Source organism: Camelus ferus, chromosome 27, assembly GCF_009834535.1.
Source record: "Camelus ferus isolate YT-003-E chromosome 27, BCGSAC_Cfer_1.0, whole genome shotgun sequence".
Lineage (NCBI taxonomy): Eukaryota > Metazoa > Chordata > Mammalia > Artiodactyla > Camelidae > Camelus > Camelus ferus.
The window spans coordinates 9981037-10002375 of NC_045722.1; the positions used below are offsets into that span (position 1 = coordinate 9981037).

Sequence of the window (21339 nt, forward strand, 5' to 3'; positions counted from 1 at the left end):
AACTCTCCCTTTCAGAGGTGGAGATTTGGGGCAGAAGCAACAATCAGGTGTACGTTTTGGATGGCAAATGGAGCTGATGGCTTTTCCCCTCCCTCCGCCTTCTCCAGTCCCCACTCCTCACTCCTGAGTGACCTTTGGGAAAGGCTGAGTGGTTCTTTTGCAGGGCACCTCTTCCTCCTCTCTGCCTTCACTTATGTAGTCAACTGCCAGATACCATTAATAATTCACCATGGCAAGTGCCCCCTTTATTTCCATCATAACAGTCAAAGCTCTAACTGAGGCTAACATGACTTCACTCAAAACTAATTCTATATAATGCTGATTCAGCTTTTGTAACCCAATTCTTAACTGACCTCAAATAAAATACGGCTTTGGTTTAACACTTGTTCATTTTCTTCTACCAAAGTAGAAGTGGCCTCAGTGTCCATGTGGGGTGGACAGTTCATCCAAACCTAGCGTTCCTAGGTTTTTTCCTCACCTCCAGTAACCACCATTTCATGCCAATCACTCCGCCTCATAACCACACCATGCACCTAGTCACGGAATTACACTACCGTCTGTTCTGACCACAACCTTCGATGCCTCTTCTTCTCTCCCCTATACTCCAGTGACGTGTTATTGAAACTGAAGCCTGCCATTCCCTTGGCCTCTCTGTTCTGTCAACCCTCTTCTTCCCTAGCCCATTAGACTCCACCTTTGATCTTTGTTTTTCCTTCTCCACTTTTGATCTTTGATCATCTTAACCACTTTCAGTAATCCTCATCCGCACATCCAGTCATTCCCCAAGCTCTGATCATTACAGTTCCTGAATATCCTTGAAATGTTCAGTTCTCAGTTCTTCATTCCCGCTGCCACTATTCTGGTTCAGGCCATCTTCCATCTAGGTGGCAGATCTCCCTACCTCTATTCCTCTAGTGGCCACATTGTAGCCAGTGATCTTCCTAAACACAAACTGGACTCTACCAATCCTTTGCGCAGACCCTTGGAGGAACGAGGAGTCTTGCTCCCGCCGGCCGGAAGGTGTCGCCCTCGCGCCAGAACAGAGGCGCAGGCCGCTGCGTGCGCAGGCGCAGAGGGCTCTTCCGGCGCCCGGCCACCCTCCTTTGCGGGGAATGCTGTGGAGCGGCTGCGCGCTGAGGCAGCTCCGGGCTGGACGTGCTGCTCCGGCGGCTGCTCGGCTCCCTTTGGGCGCCGAGATGCCTAAGAAAGCCGGTGCGACGAACAAGGCCAGTGGCAAGTCTGGTGGCGGCAGGAGGGTGGGCCGCAGAAATGCTGGTTGAGGATCGCGGGGGAGAAGCGGGACCCCCGGGTGGGTAGAAGCACCGCCAGCTGCTCGTTGTCCCTGAGTTCCGGGGAGCCTGCTCCCAGCGTCACTCGGCTGCGCCGCCCTCCGCCGGGGCAAGTCGGAGCGCCCGGGCCCGCGGCCCGCGAGACCCTCCCTGTGCCGTGGCTGCCGATCCCTCCGGCCTCACTCCCACCCGCCCAGGCTAGCGCTTCGTGTTCCGGCAGCGCCGTACGGCCTGTGCTTCCCCGGGAGGCCCTAGTCCGCGTTCTGTCTCCTTTCCTTGGTTGGTCGCCGCATCCCCCCGTCAAGAATACACCACTCCTACTTGCCTTCCACCGGCCGAGGGGCTGACTCCAGTCGGTTCCTGAGACTTGGCTCATTATCTCATCCTGAGACTGCCTCCTGCCGGCAGCTTCTCAGTGTCCCGAGGCTGGACTGCCTTCCCCCTCTGCAGTCATGCCCGGTGCGTTTCTCGTCGGCGCTCTTAGCGTAGTGTATTAGAATGGTATTTGTTCTTTCTCCCTCGCTGCCGTCTGAGCTCCCTGAGGGCAAGGACCATGTGTCCTTATTCATCTTTACATATCCTTTACCTAAATACCACCCTGGCGCTTAGGTCACATTTGTTGAATGGAAAGTTCTAGTACAGCTTCTGGCACATAGTAGCCGTTTAAATATCACTGTTCTTTCCTCTTCCCTAGCCCCTCCCAAAACACAGATGTATGCACACTTCCAGCCATAGCTGGTCACAAACATTTGTTAACTTGTGCTGCTTGAGATACAGGGATGAATAATAAATGGTGTCTGCCCCCGAGGAATGGGAAATACAAGGCAGACGGTAGGAACCAGCACTAAGTCAGGTCTTCCAAGGCAGGAAAAAAACACTTTGGGGGATTGATGGGAAGGCTTCATGGAAGAATTGATTTGAGCCATGAAGGATGTTGTAAAACCATTCTAGGTGGCCAGAAATCCCTGGACACTACTAATTAGCCTAGTTTGTCTTGGTTAAGGGTGAAAGAGAATTCTGGAAAGATCAAATGTGTGGGAAAGCATTTTGTAACCTGTAAAGTTGTAGTGTGGTTGTTGTTGTCGTTTTAGGGTAAAAGCCAGAGCAAGGAACCAGAGAGACCACTTCCTCCCTTAGGTCCTGTGGCAGTTGATCCTAAAGGTTGTGTCACCATAGCCGTCCATGCCAAACCTGGTTCCAAACAAAATGCTGTGACAGGTATATCTTGACACTGGGGTGGGAAGCTTGTGTGAATTGGTTGTCCCCCTCGATCCTCCCTTTGCCTTGCTTGGTTTGCTGGAAGTTTCTCCTATGTGGTCAGGTATATTTTTCACATCTGCAGTTAGAGAGGCTTCTCCATTTTTAAATTCTAGATTCTAATGTAAAGGTGTAAATCTAGTGTTTAAAAGTGAATATACCATATTCAAAGCATACCAAATTAGAAAACCCATTGTATATTTTCCTTTTAATGTGGTATTTTATTAACCAAACTTAGTGTGGTGATCAATTCAAAATGTATATACAGATATCGAGTCATTATGTTGTACACCTGAAAATAGTAAGTTATATGTCAATTATACCTCAGTTTTTTAAAAAGGTATTTTAGAAAGAACATATATAGAAACCTGTGTAGCCTAGATTATTCATAGTTGTCCTATTCTACAAGTGGAGACATTGGCCCAAGGAGGGAGAGAAAGCCTGAAATCTGTGAATTTGATCATCAACCCCTGTGTGAACTTTGTTTTAAATCAAAACAACACAAAATATTTCTGAACCCATTGTTTTCATCTATCAGATGAGATAGTTGGGCTGTTAGAAGCTTTTAAATTATTCCCTGGAGCCCAGGTGCCTCAAGAATCTGTGTGGTGGACAATGGGGAGGTGGGCAGACAGGACATTTACATTTGTTTTAAATGTTGGAGTTTCAGAGGAAATTGGGTGGGGTGAGGAGGATTCTGAGTGGGAAAAAAGTTTGAAAACCATTGATCGGTTATCCTGAAAGTCTTTTTCACCACTAAAGCTAAAGCTCTGTATTCCAACTTTTTTTTTTTTTTTTTAGTATTTTGAAAACAAGATCTCAGAACTGGGGTGCTAGGCCTGGTTTGGGCTAATGAGCATGTTAGCTTGGCTACTTGTCAGCCGTGCCGTCCTTGGCCAGCATTTTCTTGGTAGTCATTGTGGACACTGTCTACTGTTGGAATACCATGTTTCATCAAATCTGAGAAGCCATCAACTAGAAGGTACACAAATATTTTATGTACTAGTAAGAAAGACAGAATCCACATCAACTAAACATTTTCTTTTGCATCTAAGATACATCTGGATTTCAGAGATATTAAAATGTGAAAAACTGTACAGCTTAGAACCAGTGACACGATAGGAGGAGGGTTGTTTTACCATCTTATTCCTGTGAATTCTCTGGCCATGTTTACACAGGCAAGATGTCAGTGTGTGGAAATGCCCAAGTAACCCCAGATGTAGGACCAGCTTAAGCTCATTTGCAAACTGTTCTGAATATATACTTCTCTCTCTCAGAAATAACTGGAAGACTTTTTTTTTTTTTTCAAACAGAGGTACTGGGGATTGAACCCATGACTTTGTGCATGCTAAGCAGGTGCTCTTCCACTGAGCTATTACATTACCCCAAGTGTTTGATCTTTAAACCCTGTATAACTATGCACCATAAAAGATGTTAAAGTTTGAGTTGTTTGAATTATAGTTTATAAAGGCTATATTGATGGGTGAGTCAGGACCACTCCTCAAAAAGTGGTATTCGTTGTCCCTAGATTTCAAAGCATGAATACAAATTTATTTTTGAATCAGAACATCACTTTCTAACCATGTGACCCTGAACATACTACTTCTCAGTTCCAATTTCCTCATTTGTAAAATGGAGATGATAAAGGTATTAGTATCTTCATAAACTTACAGGATTAAACAAATTTATTATTGTAAAGCCCTTATGTTTGTGTGCTCTTAAAATCAGTATATATAAGTGCTGTGTAAATGTTAACTAAATACGACATTTTAAAAACATTAAAGAGGTAATTCACATAAGAGGTAAATCCAGTCCAGCACTCTCATTTTCCTGATGGGAAAACCCTGAACAACCCTGTACAATCTCATGAGCTGCCTTGTTCATCCACTTCCTCAGTGACGTGGCGGGGGTAAAACCCAACTCATCCCTGCCCAGGGCTCTTCCTACCAGACCATGTGTAGTTTCCAGTTCCTAAATCCAGTTCACTGCCCAGGACTCTGTAGGCCCATCTTGGTCAGCAGGGTGGGGTAAATACCGATTTTCTTCTCTGGGCTTTCTTTACTGTCATGGTAGGCGCATTATTTGTCATGACTTTGTTCCCTTAACTGTGATTAATCATTCATTTCTTCATTCAAGTTATTAACTGAAAACCTAGTATATGCCAGGCAGTTGCAAACACTTTCACAGAATATCCTCACTTCATGAAGAAAAAGAACTCCCTAAGAATCAAGTCCACACTGTTTTCATTCCAGATGTCACAGCAGAGGCTGTAAGTGTGGCTATTGCAGCGCCTCCAGCAGAAGGAGAGGCTAACGCTGAGCTCTGCCGGTATCTTTCCAAGGTCCTAGAACTCAGGAAGAGTGATGTGGTTTTGGACAAGGTAGGTCTCTCTCTTTCTCCAAACATCTTTGATTACTACATCAGCCATTATTTTTAAAATACTGATTTTTTTTTCCCTTTTCCAAATAATTGAAAAACCAGTTGTTTTAAACTCTCATATTCATTTAATCACTAAGATCTGTAAATTATTCCTATTTAGTCTCCTTCATTCCTACTGCCTCAGTCCTCTAGACTGGCCACACTTTATACTTACATTCCTTAACTGCCACCATTTCCATCATTTTCTCCTTTCTGAATTCATTCCTGTATCTGCTGTCAGATTAAGTCTGCTCATCTCTTACCTCAAGTTATCACCATACTAGGAAAATCTAAAATGCTTCCCTTTGTTTTTCATCTCCATTAGTGAGTTCATCCAGCATTTCTGGTCCATGTTATCCTTGCTTACTAGAAGCTCTTTAGGAAGAGAGATGGATCATTCATACAGAGTCATTAATACCATGGGTTTGCACTAGGGTGGATATCAAAATCACCTGGGAATGATTTCTGAAACACAGGTTCCAGGCATCACCCTGGACTGATTGAAACAGAATCTTCAGGAGTGAGGCCCAGCCATGTGTGTGTTTCTTAATGCTCTACTTGTTTTCCAGTGCTGTACTCTATAACTCCTATCCAGGTTCTAGCTGGCAGTCAGTCCTGATTAGAAGGCTGCACCTAAAAATCCATCTGGTCAGGCCACTTCCCTCAACATCTCCACGCCCAACCCCCCTGCCCCGGAGCAGGTCATCTGATTTTCTCCCAGTGTACATGCTCTGACATCTGCCTAAAAGGCACGACCCCCTCTTCCACCTGTGCAGCTTCCACCCACCCAGATAAATACCTGCTCAAAGTTTACCTTCTTTCAAAACAAATCCTTCTTAAAATCGTCTTAAGCAGTTGTGGCATCACAGCACTTGGATATGTCATCACTTTTTGTTCGGAATTTTCAGAAACGTGTAGAGAATAGCAGTTCTACATTTGGAATTATTTGTATACAAAGTTTATATAAAATTATGACGTTTTGGTAATTTAAAAAATAATTTAAACAAAAGTACTACTTGAAACCAGAATACTGTACATCTGGATTCCATATTCATTTTGAAAATTGAATGTCTAGTTTGTATTATTACAGAAATTGATGTATGAAGGTAGAAACTCTGAAGAGTTGTAAAAAATTGTAGTAAGGTGGAATCTAAGAGATCATCTTCGGTTAAACCAGAAATGGTTAGGAGAGAGTGGGCACTAAGCTGTCATGAAGGCTCCAGCCTGCTTGTTAAACAACCCCATGAGGATGCAGCCACGATGGATACAACTGAGGTCTGCTGTCTCTAATAACATTAGAAAGTTTTGGGTGTTACCCTGACACCGTTTTTTCCTTTTGGTCCAGGGTGGTAAATCTCGCGAAAAAGTGGTGAAGCTTTTGGCCTCCACAACTCCAGAAGAGATCTTGGAGAAATTGAAAAAGCAAGTTGAAAAACAATAAAAGCAAGAAATGAAAAATATATCTTTAAGAAACTTTAATTGCAAATGATGAAGAGGCTACTAAAAAGGAAAATATATATTGCTGTACACCTGAAACTAATACAACATTGTAAATCAACTATACTCCAGTTTTTTATGAAAGGAAAATATACTTAAATACAAAGAATGTTGAAAAAATGTATATATTTAATAAGGACCGGACTCAGAAAAGTAGGTACCACCCATGTAAGTACCCACCATGGCCCCCCACTTGAAATTTTTTTAATGCATGTGACTAGAGACTAAAATTTTTTAAAGCTAGATTTTCAGTTTATATCCAAGCAGAAAGCCACGCATATTTGAAAGGGAACTGCCTTAATTTCTTTTGAACTGAGCAGTACTAATTAGGAAATCCCTATATAGTGCCCAACTACTGATGTCACAAACTCTGATCCTTCTCATCTGATCTTCTCACAGACTTCTAGACTTAGTCCCCTCATATCTTGAGTTTAGCACAGACCAGAGTGTGGTGTTAACCAGGGCTGGCTGAGTACCTGGAGTCCTGGGTGAGTACTGTGGTGGAGTCAGCATGGTCCTGAGTGCCTCCCTTAGTTCTGCAGCTTTCAGAAATCCCATTTAGTCAGTGTTTCTGAAAATGGAATTTGGCTGGACAGTTGGCAAGGAACTAATTTCTAACAGGATGCCAGTTTATTAATTTGAGTGAAGGACACACCTGCCAAATAGACGATAGTGGGATCCTCTAATGAGTACATTCTGCCCTTTAGGAAATCTCTTCAAGAAGCCATTCATCATTTGAAGCTAGGAGAGCTTGGGATCAGAGCCAGGGAACTTAGGGGTAAGGGGCAGGGAGCTATGACCATCTAGAGCTCCCATTTCTGCTGCAGGGATAGACCCATTACATCCTATCAGCCCCTCTCCTGGGACAACACTGAACACTGATGCTTCATAGCACAGGAGCTCCCTTAGATAGGCTCCAGAAGACCACCTATCTCTGCCTACATAGCCTTTTTCAGATAATCCTCATAATTCAATAGATAATGGTTTTTCAGCATTTTATAATCCCAGCTGTATGTCACAGGGTCCATCCAGTCCCCTTGATATTAGAGTCTGGACAGGGAATCCCCAAACTCTACAGTACAAGTTAGAGTCTGAGGTCATTTCTACATGAAACTCACCTCACCTATGATGTAGTTTTTACTATTGCAGTGGCTTTCAAATTTAGAGCCTGAGGCTTCCCCAGAGATACCTGAGGGACTGGAGCACCCTGGAGAATAAGGGAGTGAGTCAAGTCAACAGAACGCCAAGCCTCTAGTCCGTTTCTAGAACTGTGCTCCCAATATAGTAGCTGCTGACCACTGACCACAGAAGGCTACTGAGCACTTGAATTCTGGCTAATCAAATTGAAAAATAAAAAATAAATGCACTATAGAAATAAAAGCCCTGTTGGAAACAACACAACAGAGAAGAGACTGAGAATATGGGATGGAGTTTAGAGGTCAGGACAGAGAAAGGTGAGCAAAGAAAGGAAAATGACGATACCGAAGTGAGACAGGGGTCCTGAAGAAGAGAACCAAAGAAATGGAACAGAACAAAGACTTAAAAGATAAAATCAAGAAAATACTGGAGAAATAAAAGATAAACTTACAGAATGAAAGGTGCAGTGTCCTAGGTAAAATATCAACAATGATCAACAATGAAACACAACCTAGTAAAGTTCTCCTACTTAAAAAATAAAAAAGCCTGTGGCCATCTGGACAAAAAGCCGACGGTCATAGGGCGGGAGAGAGGAGACATATACGCGCAGACTCACATATTGCTGAAGGGAATGTAAACGGCTACAATGCTTTAGAAAATGTGGCAGCATTTATTAATATTAATACAGGTTTTTTAACCCCAACAGTTCTACTTTTAAAACTACATCACAGAACACACAAAATAAAAGCGTCAAAGGATATACAGACAAAAGCAATACAGAAATGTTAATAGGGGCAAATAAGAGGAATGAAACCAACTATAGGAGAATAATCATATACTCAGTGGTATATCCAGACTGTACTGTATCATGTTACTAAAATTGAGTCATTAGTTTTTAATCTATAGCTGCCGACCTAGAGTGATGTCTATTACAATCTACTGTGTGAACAAAGAATATACTAATCTGTGTGTGTTTACATATAACCTCACTTCAGTAAAAAAGGAAAAACGTATATATATAAATTTATATATATATTTATGTGGGCATGGCAAAAGAGACAGAAGCATGCACAGCAGGCCAAAATCACTGGCTGGGTGCAGACTATTCATGTTTTTATTTTTTTCTCTTTTTATAGTATTTCATATACACAAAAAACATAGTGAAGGAAACTAAAATGAGAAAAATATACACACATACAAATGAAAAAGCTCTCACCTTTAGCAATTACAGCAGCTTTATTTACCGGATTCAAACAAAGCAGACCCATCAGGGAGTTAAAGGCACTGGCAGTGGAAAAAACCATGAGCTCATCATCACATCGTCGCCTGAAGCTGTCTCAGAAGTCACCGAAACTGGGAGAACATCTAGCTGGTAATTACTACTTGGGCTCTCTGTGCCCCTTAGGGACACACAACTGAGTTAGCCCATCAGTGCATGGAGACACTGCTGGAAGATCTGTGAGCTGCACTTTTTGCACCCAGGTCAAGCCAGAGATGCCTCACTCCACTTCCGGAGGCACAGACCTGACACTGGGCACCTGGTACGTGCCCAGCCCAGGCATGTGTACTTTACGCAAATGCTTTCACTTACTCCTTCAAGGGGGTAGTCAAGTCACACATTAGCCATTTTGGTAAGGATAACTCATCCTCTTTGTTAACCTCCTCCCGTACCATCCTGTAAATCTTAAAATCTGAGAGGTGTTATTCACAGTGTATCCCCAGTTTTCCAGTCCAACAGCACTGATAACTGACTACTCAGGTAAGAATGTGTGGCCCATGCAGGCCTCAGCAGTGTTACCGCAGCTGCAGTTACTTCCTCTTCAGCCCTGGCAACTGTCCTAATAAAGTGCGGCCCTACTGACCGAGACCCATACACACCAGCCTGGCCCAGGGCCATTCTCGCCCAGAGATCTCCACAGGTCATGATCTCTGGTCCCATCCCTGTTTTCCCCAAAAACTGTTCCCAGTAGAGGTCAATCAGGCTTCTAGAAAGAAGGAAACATCTGCCCTCAAGGCTACCTTAGAGTCCAGTGGTATGATCTAGTACTTGAATCTAGTTGTTAATTTGGCTCCATAATAGTTTACTATAGCAAGACCCAGGAGAAATCTTTGTTTAGATACAGAATGTTGTATCTGAATATGTTTGAATTCTTCAGTATTAATCTAAAAATTAACATCATTAACTTCTACTAATGTCAAGAATATTTATATTGGTCTTACTTCATTCTAACTTAAAAACTAGAGAATTTTAAAAGCATACCTAAGTTTATAAATAAACAGAGGAAGCATTCTCTGAGTGACCTATATAATTAGGTTTTCATTTCACCAAAGCCTATTTAGTATTTCAAAGTTCCCATTTATTTATGTATCAAATATGCTGCTTTGGTTAAAACACAAGATACTGAAAAAAAAAAAAAAAACCCAAACAAGTTTTTCAGTGAATATATATAACTCAATCTGTCTAACATTACCAAAGTAAGTGCTTTCACAAGTAACATTTCCAGCTAATTGAAGTTATCCAACAAGTCACCTCAAATTGGGATTATTTATTTCCTACATTTCCTAACAAGAACAAAAATTTCCGTTCACTATAAACAATAGTGCTAATTAAAAGAAGTCAAAGTCCCAGAGCAGATTTCCATACATAGCCAAATCTGTGTTTGGGCTTAATTAATCAAATGGAATAGAAAGTCTAGGAAAAATTTTAAGGTGTTAAAAAACTATATTTAGAAATAAAGTGTAGTGCTTTCATTGGAGTTCAAAATTAGTGCTATCAGTAACCTTCAGGGGAAAAAAACCATTTCCTTCCTTTCTGGTATTCTAAACTTAAAACTGACATTTCATTACTCTTAATTCTGTCATAAAGTTCTGTATTTTCCTTTAGGAGAATAAAATACATAAGGAAAATTACATCCTTGTCTGTTAAGCATTATGTTATAAGGAATGCAGCTTTGGAAACCAAAACCATGCTAGAAATCTTACCAGATGTCTTTTTCTTATATGGTTTCAGGAACCTGAAAACTATTCTTAGAACTATGACCCATGGTAATGACGCTCTGGATAACCTCAAATCCTTCTAGCACTCCAAAAAAAGAAAAATTCTCTATCTTAAATCTCTAGCAAGCTGGTCTGAAAAGGTTATTAATTAGCTGTGTTCATAATCAACACTCAACATTCTAAAGTCAGTGCCAATTTCCAACAGCAAATGCTACTAATTTTGGCTCAACTTTTAAACAGAAACTTACTTTCTTCCATATTTGAAGTGTCTGTTATTTCCTGAACAATATTTGTTCTTTTGCTAATTCATATAATTCACATAAAGAAACAATCTCACATCTTTAATTCTCAATCTGCCTACCTCATCTTGTATCAGTTACTCTATGTTCTTTACATCAACACCATGCTTTACCATTTACTAAAGTCCTCCCTCCCACTGATTAAACAAATGTGTACGCAGCACCAATTATGTATCACTGGGGTTTAATAATCACAGGCTTTAGTTTCTATTCTCAAGCTCTTGTATGTTTGGTCATTTATTTTTATGATAACCCTGTGAGAGTGGCAAGGGTAGGTATTATCTCCATTTTTGCAGGTGAGCAAATAAGCTCAAAGTTTAAGTGATTTTTCTCAAGGTCACAAACCTTGTAAGGACAGACTTGGAGCCAGGAATCCTTATGCTGAATCTATATGCTATTGCAACAGACTATTTGAGATTAATTCCATTTGACACCATTTTAAATTCTTCTCACTTTTTTCTTAAGTTGTTTTGATGATCTTTTCTGTCTCTCCCACATGAAACAGAAACCATGCCTTTTATTTCTTCCTACTTTAAGTACGCAGGAGGCAGTGTGATAGTGACTGTTATTTAAAAAAAGAGAAAAACCACCACCACATAGATTACTCATGCAGAATGCAGAAATAACTCATGTTAAAAGGAGGACTCAAGTATATTTTCAAGTACAGTTGATACTCAGGCCATCTGTACCCTACTGTATCAGTGTTAAAATATTTAAACACTGTTGGAAAATACTTTTCTTCTGAGCTTCCTGAGAGGCATCCCTTACTCCAACCTTGTCCCTTGGACCCCTGGAGCTCCCTAATTAGCGTCAACTGCTGGCACCGCAGACGGCCTCCAGGATTCTGCACTAAAGTTGTGGTCAGCTGCTGTCCCATTTGGTCAGAGGCTGTGCTTTATCACCTGACAGATACTCTTAATAACCCATCTGCTTTCAGAGAAGATGTTGGGGTGTAGTCAAGCCATTCTTAACTCTCTGGGCTAAATATCTGCAGTATCAAGACCTATGTCTTAATGTACCAGCACTGGCTTATTGTCTATTGATGCCTATAGAGGGGTACAGGGAAAATCCTTACTTACTGTTAAAATTTTATTTACATCTGACTGTGAATACTTGGTTTGTTAAATCCTTTCCAAGAAAATAGTTACCTGAAAGGATGGCTCTCCAGGAAGGGGGGGTGAAGGGGAGAGCTGGATCCAGAGCATGTAGAAGTAGTACCTGGAGAAGTCAACCTCAAGGGCCTAGAGTGGAATGCTAAGAGAGAAGGCACCAGAAGGCAGATTTAGGGAAGTTGCCTTTTAATTCCTTTGACCTATGATGAAACTTGTACTCTTAATATTACTCTTAAGCCAAATAAACTTTTTCAATAGATACGGAGGACAGAGTAATAGAAAATCAAAAAGCTCATCTCACCACATTAATGAATGGGCTAACTGCCAAAATTTGAGATAGAAACTGCTTACTTAACAAGTATTTTATTTGAATAAAACCATTATAATAGCCATTAAAATGATGTGAAATATAATGATCACTCTGAAAGGAAGTTACAGCATCACTGGATTTACAGAAGAGGAAGCAGCAAAGGTGCACATTTGGAGGTGAATACAGCATTGTAAAATCAACCACATTAAATACCATGAAAGTAAGTAGTCAAAGTGTAGCATCATTTACATTATGATCGAAAAGGAAGGGAGCATTAGAGTTAAACTTTTGTATAATGTGTGAATTTTGACCTGCTATGTTTAAATTAGCAAAAAGCCTTAGTTTGTATAAAATTATTGTGTGCCTTAATCCCACCCACCACTTGATCAAGACACTGAAACTGAGAATGATTCCTTCCTTATTTATAGTTTTATTCTTGATATCCCTCTAAAAAGAGACCAGAATGATCATGACAATGACTCATACCTATAGAGTAATTACAAAGTACCATAGTCACATAACAACAAAAGCCAAAAGAAATTTACTACAACTGTTTTCTCTTTCAACCACTACTATGTACAGTACATTACAAGTAAGCATAGGTGTGCATTTAAGAGCTGACTGTACTACCTCTAAAATTTTAGGAATGAGCATATCAAAGTATATGGATATTTCTTTATCTTACAAAGTAAAAACAAGCATTTTCTATTTAAAATTTTTATTTCTGTGTAAAACAAAGACAGAACTCCTGAAGGTCAAACAAGGAAAAAATACACCAAGTTCAAAGCACTATTAAGTCATGAAACAAAGAGTCTGAGGTAGAAGTCAAGCAATATAACCTACAACCTTTTTAGAGTATTTATTTCCAACAACCATCGAATCTCTCTAGGAAGATCTAATTCTTAAAGTCTCAAGTTCCCAAAAATTAATTATCCACTCTCTAAAATCAGATGTAAAACTAAGACCAACAGAAGAGACAACATAAACTTTTGTCATGTTAACGGAGTAAATGCTGCTGACAATTCTGTTAGTAGTAGCCATAGGGAGGCCGTTGGTTGTAACCATAGTGTCCGTATTGATGGGGGTAGTAAGGTTCTTGTCTGTGCTGTGGGTAATTGTTACCCCAGGATCGTCCATGCCACTGATTGGATCGATTGTCACTTGGCCACCCCCATCTGCTCTCCCTACCTCTAAACTGTCTGTTATCTTGCAACCTACAACAACAAAACAAAAAGATTTTTATACTTCCCTTAAAAGAAAAAAAAAAACACATGACAAATCTATTCTGGTGCATTTCATTTCTCAGTCTAATACTCAATATACAAAAGAGTAAAAATATTTTTCTCTACAGAATGTTATAGCACCAGTTATTCAAAATTTCCCTAAAATTCAGATCCAGTATTACACTGGATATACTTTGCAGAGAATAGGCAGGCTACAAACCAAACCCAAAACAATGGGATAGTTCTGAATCAAACTGAAACCTATTCAACTATTCAAAAGCAGTATGGTAATATTCCTTTTATCTATTTTGAATTATTAAATAGAAATAATTGCCATTGTATAAACTTTCTAAAGTAAAATCAAAAATAATACCTTCTTTATGGAATTTAACACACGTTTTGTAGAAGACTTTAGGTTTTTAAAATATATTTGCAAAGGAAATAAAATATTAGTCCATAGAATGTATTTTTGAAAAACCATTAACACACACATGTGCACACACACGCAACTGCACAGTAAGGGGAAAAATATGGTGCTAACAAAATATTAAAGCAAGTATTTATCAGGCACTCACTCTGTGCTAAGCTGCTACTAGGCACTCGGTCTACCATACTGAACAAAAACACTGATCCCTTCCCGCACTGGCCTTATGGGCTAGCAGATTCAGGCTAACCTCTCCCAGATCAGCCATCTGCATTTATTTTTCTGAAGGAATACATACCGATTGCCTCTATTTCTTTGGTTCCCACCAGCTCTGCTATTCCATTCCTCGACAATTGGAGGGGACTCAGGAGGGCGTTTCAGGTATTCCTGGTACTCTTTGTCATCTTCTGTGAATCTACTGGCAAACATCTCTTCAAAATTTGGAACCGCTTCAGAAGTATCAGTCATTCTGAAATTCTGTATAGTTTTCAATATGTTTCTATTAGAATTTTTTTAAGTAACACTATCTTACCAGGTAGTGATAAACAAGAAATAAACAATGGGTATTCATAAAAGCCCTTGTGTACTTTTAAACCTAAGACAGACTAGATTCAATTCAGCATTTCTTTATTATTATAATACAGGCACTGTGCTAACTAGGAGCCCAGGATACAAAGATGAACAACATATCATGAACCCTGCCCATGAAGTGCCCTCAGCCTAGTAGAAGAGACAGATACAGTGTAAATACAAAGGGAGGGGCAGCAAATGTCAAGAAATGAAGCTGTAAAAGTGGGCAGGGGTCAAACTGTGAGAAACTCTGTATTCAATGCAAAGAACTCTACACTTTTTCTGGTAGGCAATGGGGCGTTACAGGTGTTTTAAGCAGGGAAGTCTCAAGAACAAATTTACTATTTAGAAGGCTCACTTTTCTAACAAGGTAGATAACAGATTAGTGAGACTGGACTAAAGGTAGATTATCGCAATAATGTAGGTGACGTGCTGAGGGTTTAATTTGAGGCCCTGACTGTGAGATTAGTTTTAAAGAATTCCAGAAGGAGTTAGTAACTGAGTGGATGTTGTGAGGCAAGGGGGGAATAAAGGATAACTCCCAGACTATGGCCAAATAATTGGACAGCTTATGGTGTCATAGGAACTATAGGAAGAAGGGTGGGAGAGGACCCTCACTGAGCTGAAGTTAGCTATGGTACACACATCCATGTGGAGAGTCAGTTCACAGTTAACTATCTGGGACTGAGAGATGAATATGGGAGACACTGGCAATCCTGTTGGTGGATAGAACATCTACATATAAAGACATTAAAGAAGTAAGAGGAGAACACACACAGATGAGAGAAGAACCAAAAGGTTATCATAGAAGGCAAGAGAATAAAGAGTGAAAAGGTCATTAGCGTTGAATGGCACAGTGATAGGAAGAACCAAGAAGAGAAAATTAATTGGATTTAGCCATTAGGAGGTGATTAGAGTAGAAGGGATTAAAGCAGGACTGCAATGATTAAAAGGCAACTGATAGGTAAGGAAGTACAAATCTACAGTGATTATGGATTAAGCTTTCAAGAAGCTTGGCTTGAGAGAAAACACAAAAGGCAGTAGCTAAGGGGTTATGGGAAGATTTTATGGGAAGATTATCTCTTTTTTCCCCAGGCTAAAACACCTGAGGTTATTTACAGGAAAAGAAAAAAAGAGCCAAAAAAGAAAGACAAAATACAGTAAAGACATGAAAATAGGCAAATAAAAAGGACTTTAAACATACAGCTGCTAAAGTCTAGGGTAACTACTTAATAATGGTATCCAATATATTCTTATTCCCGATTCTGTGAGAAATGAAAAATAACTACTAGAAATACTGTCTAATAGCTATAAAAACTGAAGTTTATATCAGCTGGGTGTTTTTCAGGCCAATAATGGATTCACTCATGAAGTAGTATTTCTTCACCCACATTTTCAGAGAGCCCTCTACCTCTGAGAAAAGATCTGGCTTAGCCTGCAGAAGACCCTGAGAAACGAGGGAAGATACTGTTCATTTCTTTTCATCTTCACTCAAGACCTGGAAGACAGTCCTAACAACATTTGGCAGGTAGGCTCCAATTCCCAGTCCTGCACTGATGTAGTCCCACCCGCTCTACCTTTCCCAACCTAAACCCAATCCTTCTGCTCTGCCTCAAGATTCCTGCTTTATGGTTTGGGCCATATGTGACATCATGCTAAAACTTTAAAACCAAATCTCTCTCTTATCTGACATCCTAAAATTATTTTTCTTCCCGTATTACTTCACTTTATAATAAAAAGTTTTTGACAAAGAGATGTGATACTGGAAGATAGCTTTTTCATTAGTTTGTCTTTCCTTCAAATCCAACAAAACATATGCAAACATTTATAATACTACTCTTGTCCCAACAAAACTAAACAAAGATTATTATTTGGAAGCAAGAAACAGTATCTAGATGTTTTACCTGTCAGGTCTCTGCTCTCTTAGAGTCTGATTAAATACCAGCCTTTCAATTTGCCGGGGATTGGCAAACATGACAAATTCTCAAATCCAAGATATGATTTAAAATAAATTCAGCAAATTAAAATCGTGCCTGAATTTCTATAGGAATTACAGAAATCACCAGAAAGATGACATATACCGAACCAGAGGGGCAGTAAAAATCGTAAGGCAAAGTAAATGTGCTACTCTCTTTTTATGTTCTTCCAAGACCCCCTCTCCCACAAATAAGCAATTATGTATCATCTTTATCATTACTTGTGAGAATGAAATTTAAGTAGAATTTTAAATGATCCAAGCTTTACTTACCCCAGGGATTTGAGGCAGCTGTACTGTAGTTTAATGTTTCAGTTGTTCAGATCTGTGAGAAGAAAAAAACTCCCTTGAAGGACCCTCAAAAGGTGTGAGTCGTGGGGGTGGGAATCATAAGGGTCTTAATGAAGCGGTTGAATTAAAAATGCTCTAAAGATTTCCAACGCTAATTCGAAAGAGGAAACTGAAGTTCAAATAATCAGCGAAGAGCTAAAAGATGCCAGATTTGTCCTCTAGGCCTTCAAAACCAATGAGCTAGTTGAATAATAACTTCACAAGAATCTTTTCTTTTCTGTGGAAAACACAGAGAACAGCCTTTCAGATGTGTACTCGAACACTGCCAGTTCTTGACCCTAAACAAAACCACAAAGAACTTTCGCTGCGGGCCACTAACCTTGGAAATGACTATCGAGAAAGGGATTTCGCTGCCCTAGATGATGAACCTAGAAAACTAACAGACGAAGATACGGGCTGAGAACCACTGCAATTTTTCAGTCCTTCCTCACAGCACACCAGGGCTTGTCTATCACGGCTTTGACTGATGTGCTCCCTTCCGAAGCACCTTAAAGTCCCAGGCACGAGGGTAACTAGAGGTCACGAGGGTTAAGTGGGTTCCGAACTCGCGAAAGAGTTCAGCGCCCGGAACGGCGGAGCCCGAGTACACCTTGCCCGCCACTAAGCTGGGCCCGCCCGGTTACTCCTCCCCTATGGCCCCGAATGGGCGACTCCCACGCCCAGACACGCAGGGAAACCGACCTGCGGCCTACACCACGATCAATGGGTCTCCACAACGCTTCAGCTCTCCAAACTCACCGAGCCACTCCTGCCAGGATCCGACTATCACCTGACTTCCGCTTCCGGCGCGCAAAAGCGGAGGCGGGCCTGTGAAGTCTCGCGGTATCTCGGGCTCGCCGTCTGGGGTTTTCCCGGTTCTTCCAACGCTGGTGGCTCGCGGGTAGTTGTGTGAGGGTGGTGCGATGGCCAGTAAAGGCGGAGAGGCTTTCCATGCGCCTTCAGTCTGCGTCGTGACTGTGCGGGAATAGATACATCGCTGTATATTAAGGCCCCTTGACTGGGAGCCGGCGACGGGGAGGGACAGAAGTTCTGGAAATAGTGTGCGGAGAAGGGAGGGGAAGGCTACTTCCGGCCGCTTGCGCCCCGAGTCTGTGAAGAACTCGCGTCGAGAGCAGGCGGTGAAGAGTAAGCACGAGTGGATGACTTCAGCGGTGCTACACCTTTCACCCTAGCCTGGGCAAGCCTCGGTAGTAAGATTTCTCTAGTCCGTTTCGTACGTGTGTTTGCTCACACAGTCCGCTCTCCAGCTTAAGTCGTCAGTACCCAGCTACCTCCAGGGGTCTTGGCCATTTCTTCTGGGGTGTTCTGTAGGTGTATAAATGTTGAATATTCCTAAATATAACTTGGCCTCCTACCTCCCACGTTTGCACTTCAGACTGTACCCTTTTCTGGTAATATTCTTCTCAGTTTCCAGCTTGGAAACATTGATGTCTATGTTTGATGCACTTTCTTTCCCTTGCTCCTTTCAGTTGCAAGATTCCACCCTGCATTAATTCTGGCGTCCATCCACTCTTCGTCCCCACTGCCTTCACCTAGGTGGAATTCTTATCATTATCCCCTAGACGAATGGAATGCGGTATCTTTCTCTGATGCCGGTCGCCTACATCACCCTGCTGCCTACCTGTCTTACACGTAACTGCCGTGGGTTTAGTCATCCAAGCACAGCTGTGATAAAAAAAATTTTCACTGGCTCCCTGTTACCTTTAGGTTAAGGCCAGGTTTATTAATTCTGGATTCAAAGCTCCCACTTTATTTTCTGCTGCCTCCTTTTCATTTTCCTTTTGCCCATAACAATCAGGCCATGTAAAGCACCTCATGGATGAGCTACCCATTAACTTTCTGAAGAGACTCACCTCTCTTTCAACTTGGAATACCCTTCCCTCCCCATTGTCTCAAGATGTTGAAATTCTGTTCGTTAAAGCTCCATCCAGAAATTGTTTTTCCTTCTACTGAACCCTTCTTCCTGTGGTTATTCAGTTATTACCACTTTCTTAGAACTAATATTATTTATGTACAAGTCTTTCCCCCTACTAGACTCTTAGGCATTCATTTTTACATCCTGGAGTGTGTAACGCTGTGCTCTGTATAAAGTAAATAGTCAGTCAACATTCGTGGAATGCATGATGGAACTGAATGTTCCAAGCCACGTTTTAGAGACATTAACCTAGCTGAAGTGTATAGGATAGTATGGATAGGAGATACTGTAATTTTGGTGTTGAGTAATAAAGGTGAGAGCAGAAAGACCAAGGTTACTCTGAGTGGTAGAGTAACTGAGTGGATGATGGAAGAAAAGGATCAGGAGGAATCAGAAGCCTCCAATTCTTTAAGTCGGAAATCGCGACTTTACAGGGAATATCCATAGCATGAGTTGGTTTTAAAGCAAAAATGAGCTCAGAGCTCAAAAAGATGTGTAGAATTTGAGATGGTAGGAAGATATTCAAAAGAAAAATCTTAGGGGGCTGTAAGAAATACAGGACTAAAGCTGAGGAAGGAGAGGCTGTGCCTGAATATGTAAATGTGTGAGTCATCCATGAAGAAACAACAGTTGAAATCATCAGTGCCTTTGATCTTTCCAAAGGAGAAAGTATTTATGGAGAAGAGCAGAAGGCCAAGGCCTATGCCTCAGGAAATACCCATATTTAGGAAGCAGGAATAGGAAGTATAAACTTGAAGAGGAAATTGGAATAAATATGGGTAGCAATGTAACAGTTGAAAACTCAGAAAAATGCTTGCCTACTTGGTATCAGGAGAGGGGGAGGCTATTTGGGAAAAGGAGGATTGTTGAGGCCAGCTTGCTGGTTTTCTTGTGACTTTATGGCATTATTTCTAGATAATGAGGACTTAACACAGAAAAGAGTGTATTTCTTTTCTTTAAATTCATAAATGGCACTTAGGCGCTCCAAGGCTTCAGAGAGTTTCTGTGAAAAAGTTTACATGTTCCAGCTAGTTTTCAAATGAAACCATTTATGCCCATAATGTTTTCTCATATGCTGAAATCTTGTCAGTTATTTTATTTCATTTTTTGGCATCACTAGGAAATAATCTGTTCCATGAAAGAGATTTTTCCAGTTAACTGACACTTAGCCTCTAAGCACCAAAACTTGTTCAATGGAACCACTTTTGATAGAAATATACATAAAATGTAGTATTTACTCCTCTACCATAACCAGAGTAAATGGATCATAATTTAATCTTTGCTTGGCAACTAAAGGTAATTGTTACCGCATCAATTCTGTTCTGCTGGATAGTAATGTCCTTGGGTCTGTTGATACATATGGAAAAGATTACCTTTTATTAGTTGACTTCGCTGTCTCTGTTATTACTATTATATCTCAGTGTTTTATCTTTTAGCAACTTTACAAATTGACCTAATTTTACCCATCATTTAAAGCCTCACTTTGACCAGGCAATCTAGAGACAAACACGCTAGCAGAAGTCACTGGGGAATTCTGGCGTCAAAAGAGCCCTGCTTTCAGAGGCTGTGAGTGACCTTAGATCATGACCATTTTAAAATGATAAAACTGGGGCTGAAGAGGTTACATAATTTTCAAGGGCACGGCTGGTAAGTGGTAGAGGAGGATTTGGATCAAGTTTGTGATACTTCAAAAAGCCTTGCTTTTTCCTCAGTGAAACACTTTTCTCCTTTTCATTCCCTACTCCACAAATTTTGATCCATGTTAAACAACTTTCTTGCCGCTACACAAGCCAGACTCTTCCACTCCATGGTTGATGTGGAGCCCCAGAAGGCAGGAACTCCTGCAGTCTCTCCACCAAAAAATGAACTCCACAAGGTACCTGTTTTTTCACATTGCTCACCTTTAAAAGAAAATCTCTTGAAGGTGCATTTCATAGGCAGAACTCAAGTCAAATGACTTGTCCCTAACTAATAGGAAGGCTGGGCTAGTGAGCGAGTATCCTCCTTGGAGAGGTAGGACTCATAAGGTAGTAAATTGTCTGAACAGAAGAAGGGTATTCAAAGGATGCTGGGCAGCCAGGAAACGTGACAGTTATCCACTATACTCTAGTTTACCACTTAGCACACTTTGTTTTGTGTTATGGTTCATTATATACATAAAATCACAGTATTAAAGCATTGAAAGGGATTATCTGGTTGAATGCCTTTTTTTTTTTTCCTTAACGAACACCCCAAGAGATGAAATGACTTCTCCAAGATCACAAAATTGATCAGTAGCAGAACTAGAACTACAACCTTCAGGCATTCTTCATTAAACATTTTTTGAATATCTGTTAGATGCCAGGTGTTGTTCTAGGCCCTGAAAATATCAATGAATAAGGATAATAAGCCCTGTCCTCTTGGAGGTTATATTCCAGTGGGGGAGATAATAGAAAAGTGAAATTATATGTGCCATGAAGGGTAATTAAGCAGAGGAAGAGCATGAAGGGTGACGGGCTGCTGCTCTGGATAGCATCATCAGGGAACGTATGCATGACAGTTTTCATCTCAGTTCATTTTTGTTTT

General features: G+C 40.8%; 2 protein-coding genes across 4 annotated transcripts; one reads left to right on the forward strand and one right to left on the reverse strand.

Annotated features, from left to right (window-relative positions):
• The first annotated feature begins 1077 nt into the window (after nucleotides 1-1077).
• On the forward strand, nucleotides 1078-6522 carry C27H15orf40 (chromosome 27 C15orf40 homolog). The gene is made up of 4 exons (XM_006192620.3): nucleotides 1078-1226; nucleotides 2381-2507; nucleotides 4799-4926; nucleotides 6310-6522. Exons 1-4 carry the CDS (start codon nucleotides 1113-1115, stop codon nucleotides 6403-6405), a joined length of 465 nt encoding a protein of 154 aa, XP_006192682.2. The 5' UTR covers nucleotides 1078-1112; the 3' UTR covers nucleotides 6406-6522.
• A 5831-nt stretch (nucleotides 6523-12353) lies between these two features.
• RAMAC (RNA guanine-7 methyltransferase activating subunit) lies at nucleotides 12354-17739 on the reverse strand. Of its 3 annotated transcripts, none has more exons than XM_032469433.1 (4): nucleotides 17598-17739; nucleotides 16782-16833; nucleotides 14262-14440; nucleotides 12354-13530 (listed from the first exon to the last, which is right to left on the reverse strand). In XM_032469433.1, the coding sequence occupies exons 3-4, from the start codon at nucleotides 14429-14431 to the stop codon at nucleotides 13344-13346; spliced, it is 357 nt and encodes a 118-aa protein (XP_032325324.1). In that variant the 5' UTR covers nucleotides 14432-14440; nucleotides 16782-16833; nucleotides 17598-17739; the 3' UTR covers nucleotides 12354-13343. The 3 variants fall into 3 exon arrangements, with proteins under 3 accessions (XP_032325324.1, XP_006192683.1, XP_032325323.1); XM_006192621.3 differs by having other exon boundaries at nucleotides 17541-17650; XM_032469432.1 differs by lacking the exon at nucleotides 17598-17739 and adding an exon at nucleotides 17179-17498.
• Nucleotides 17740-21339: the final 3600 nt, after the last annotated feature.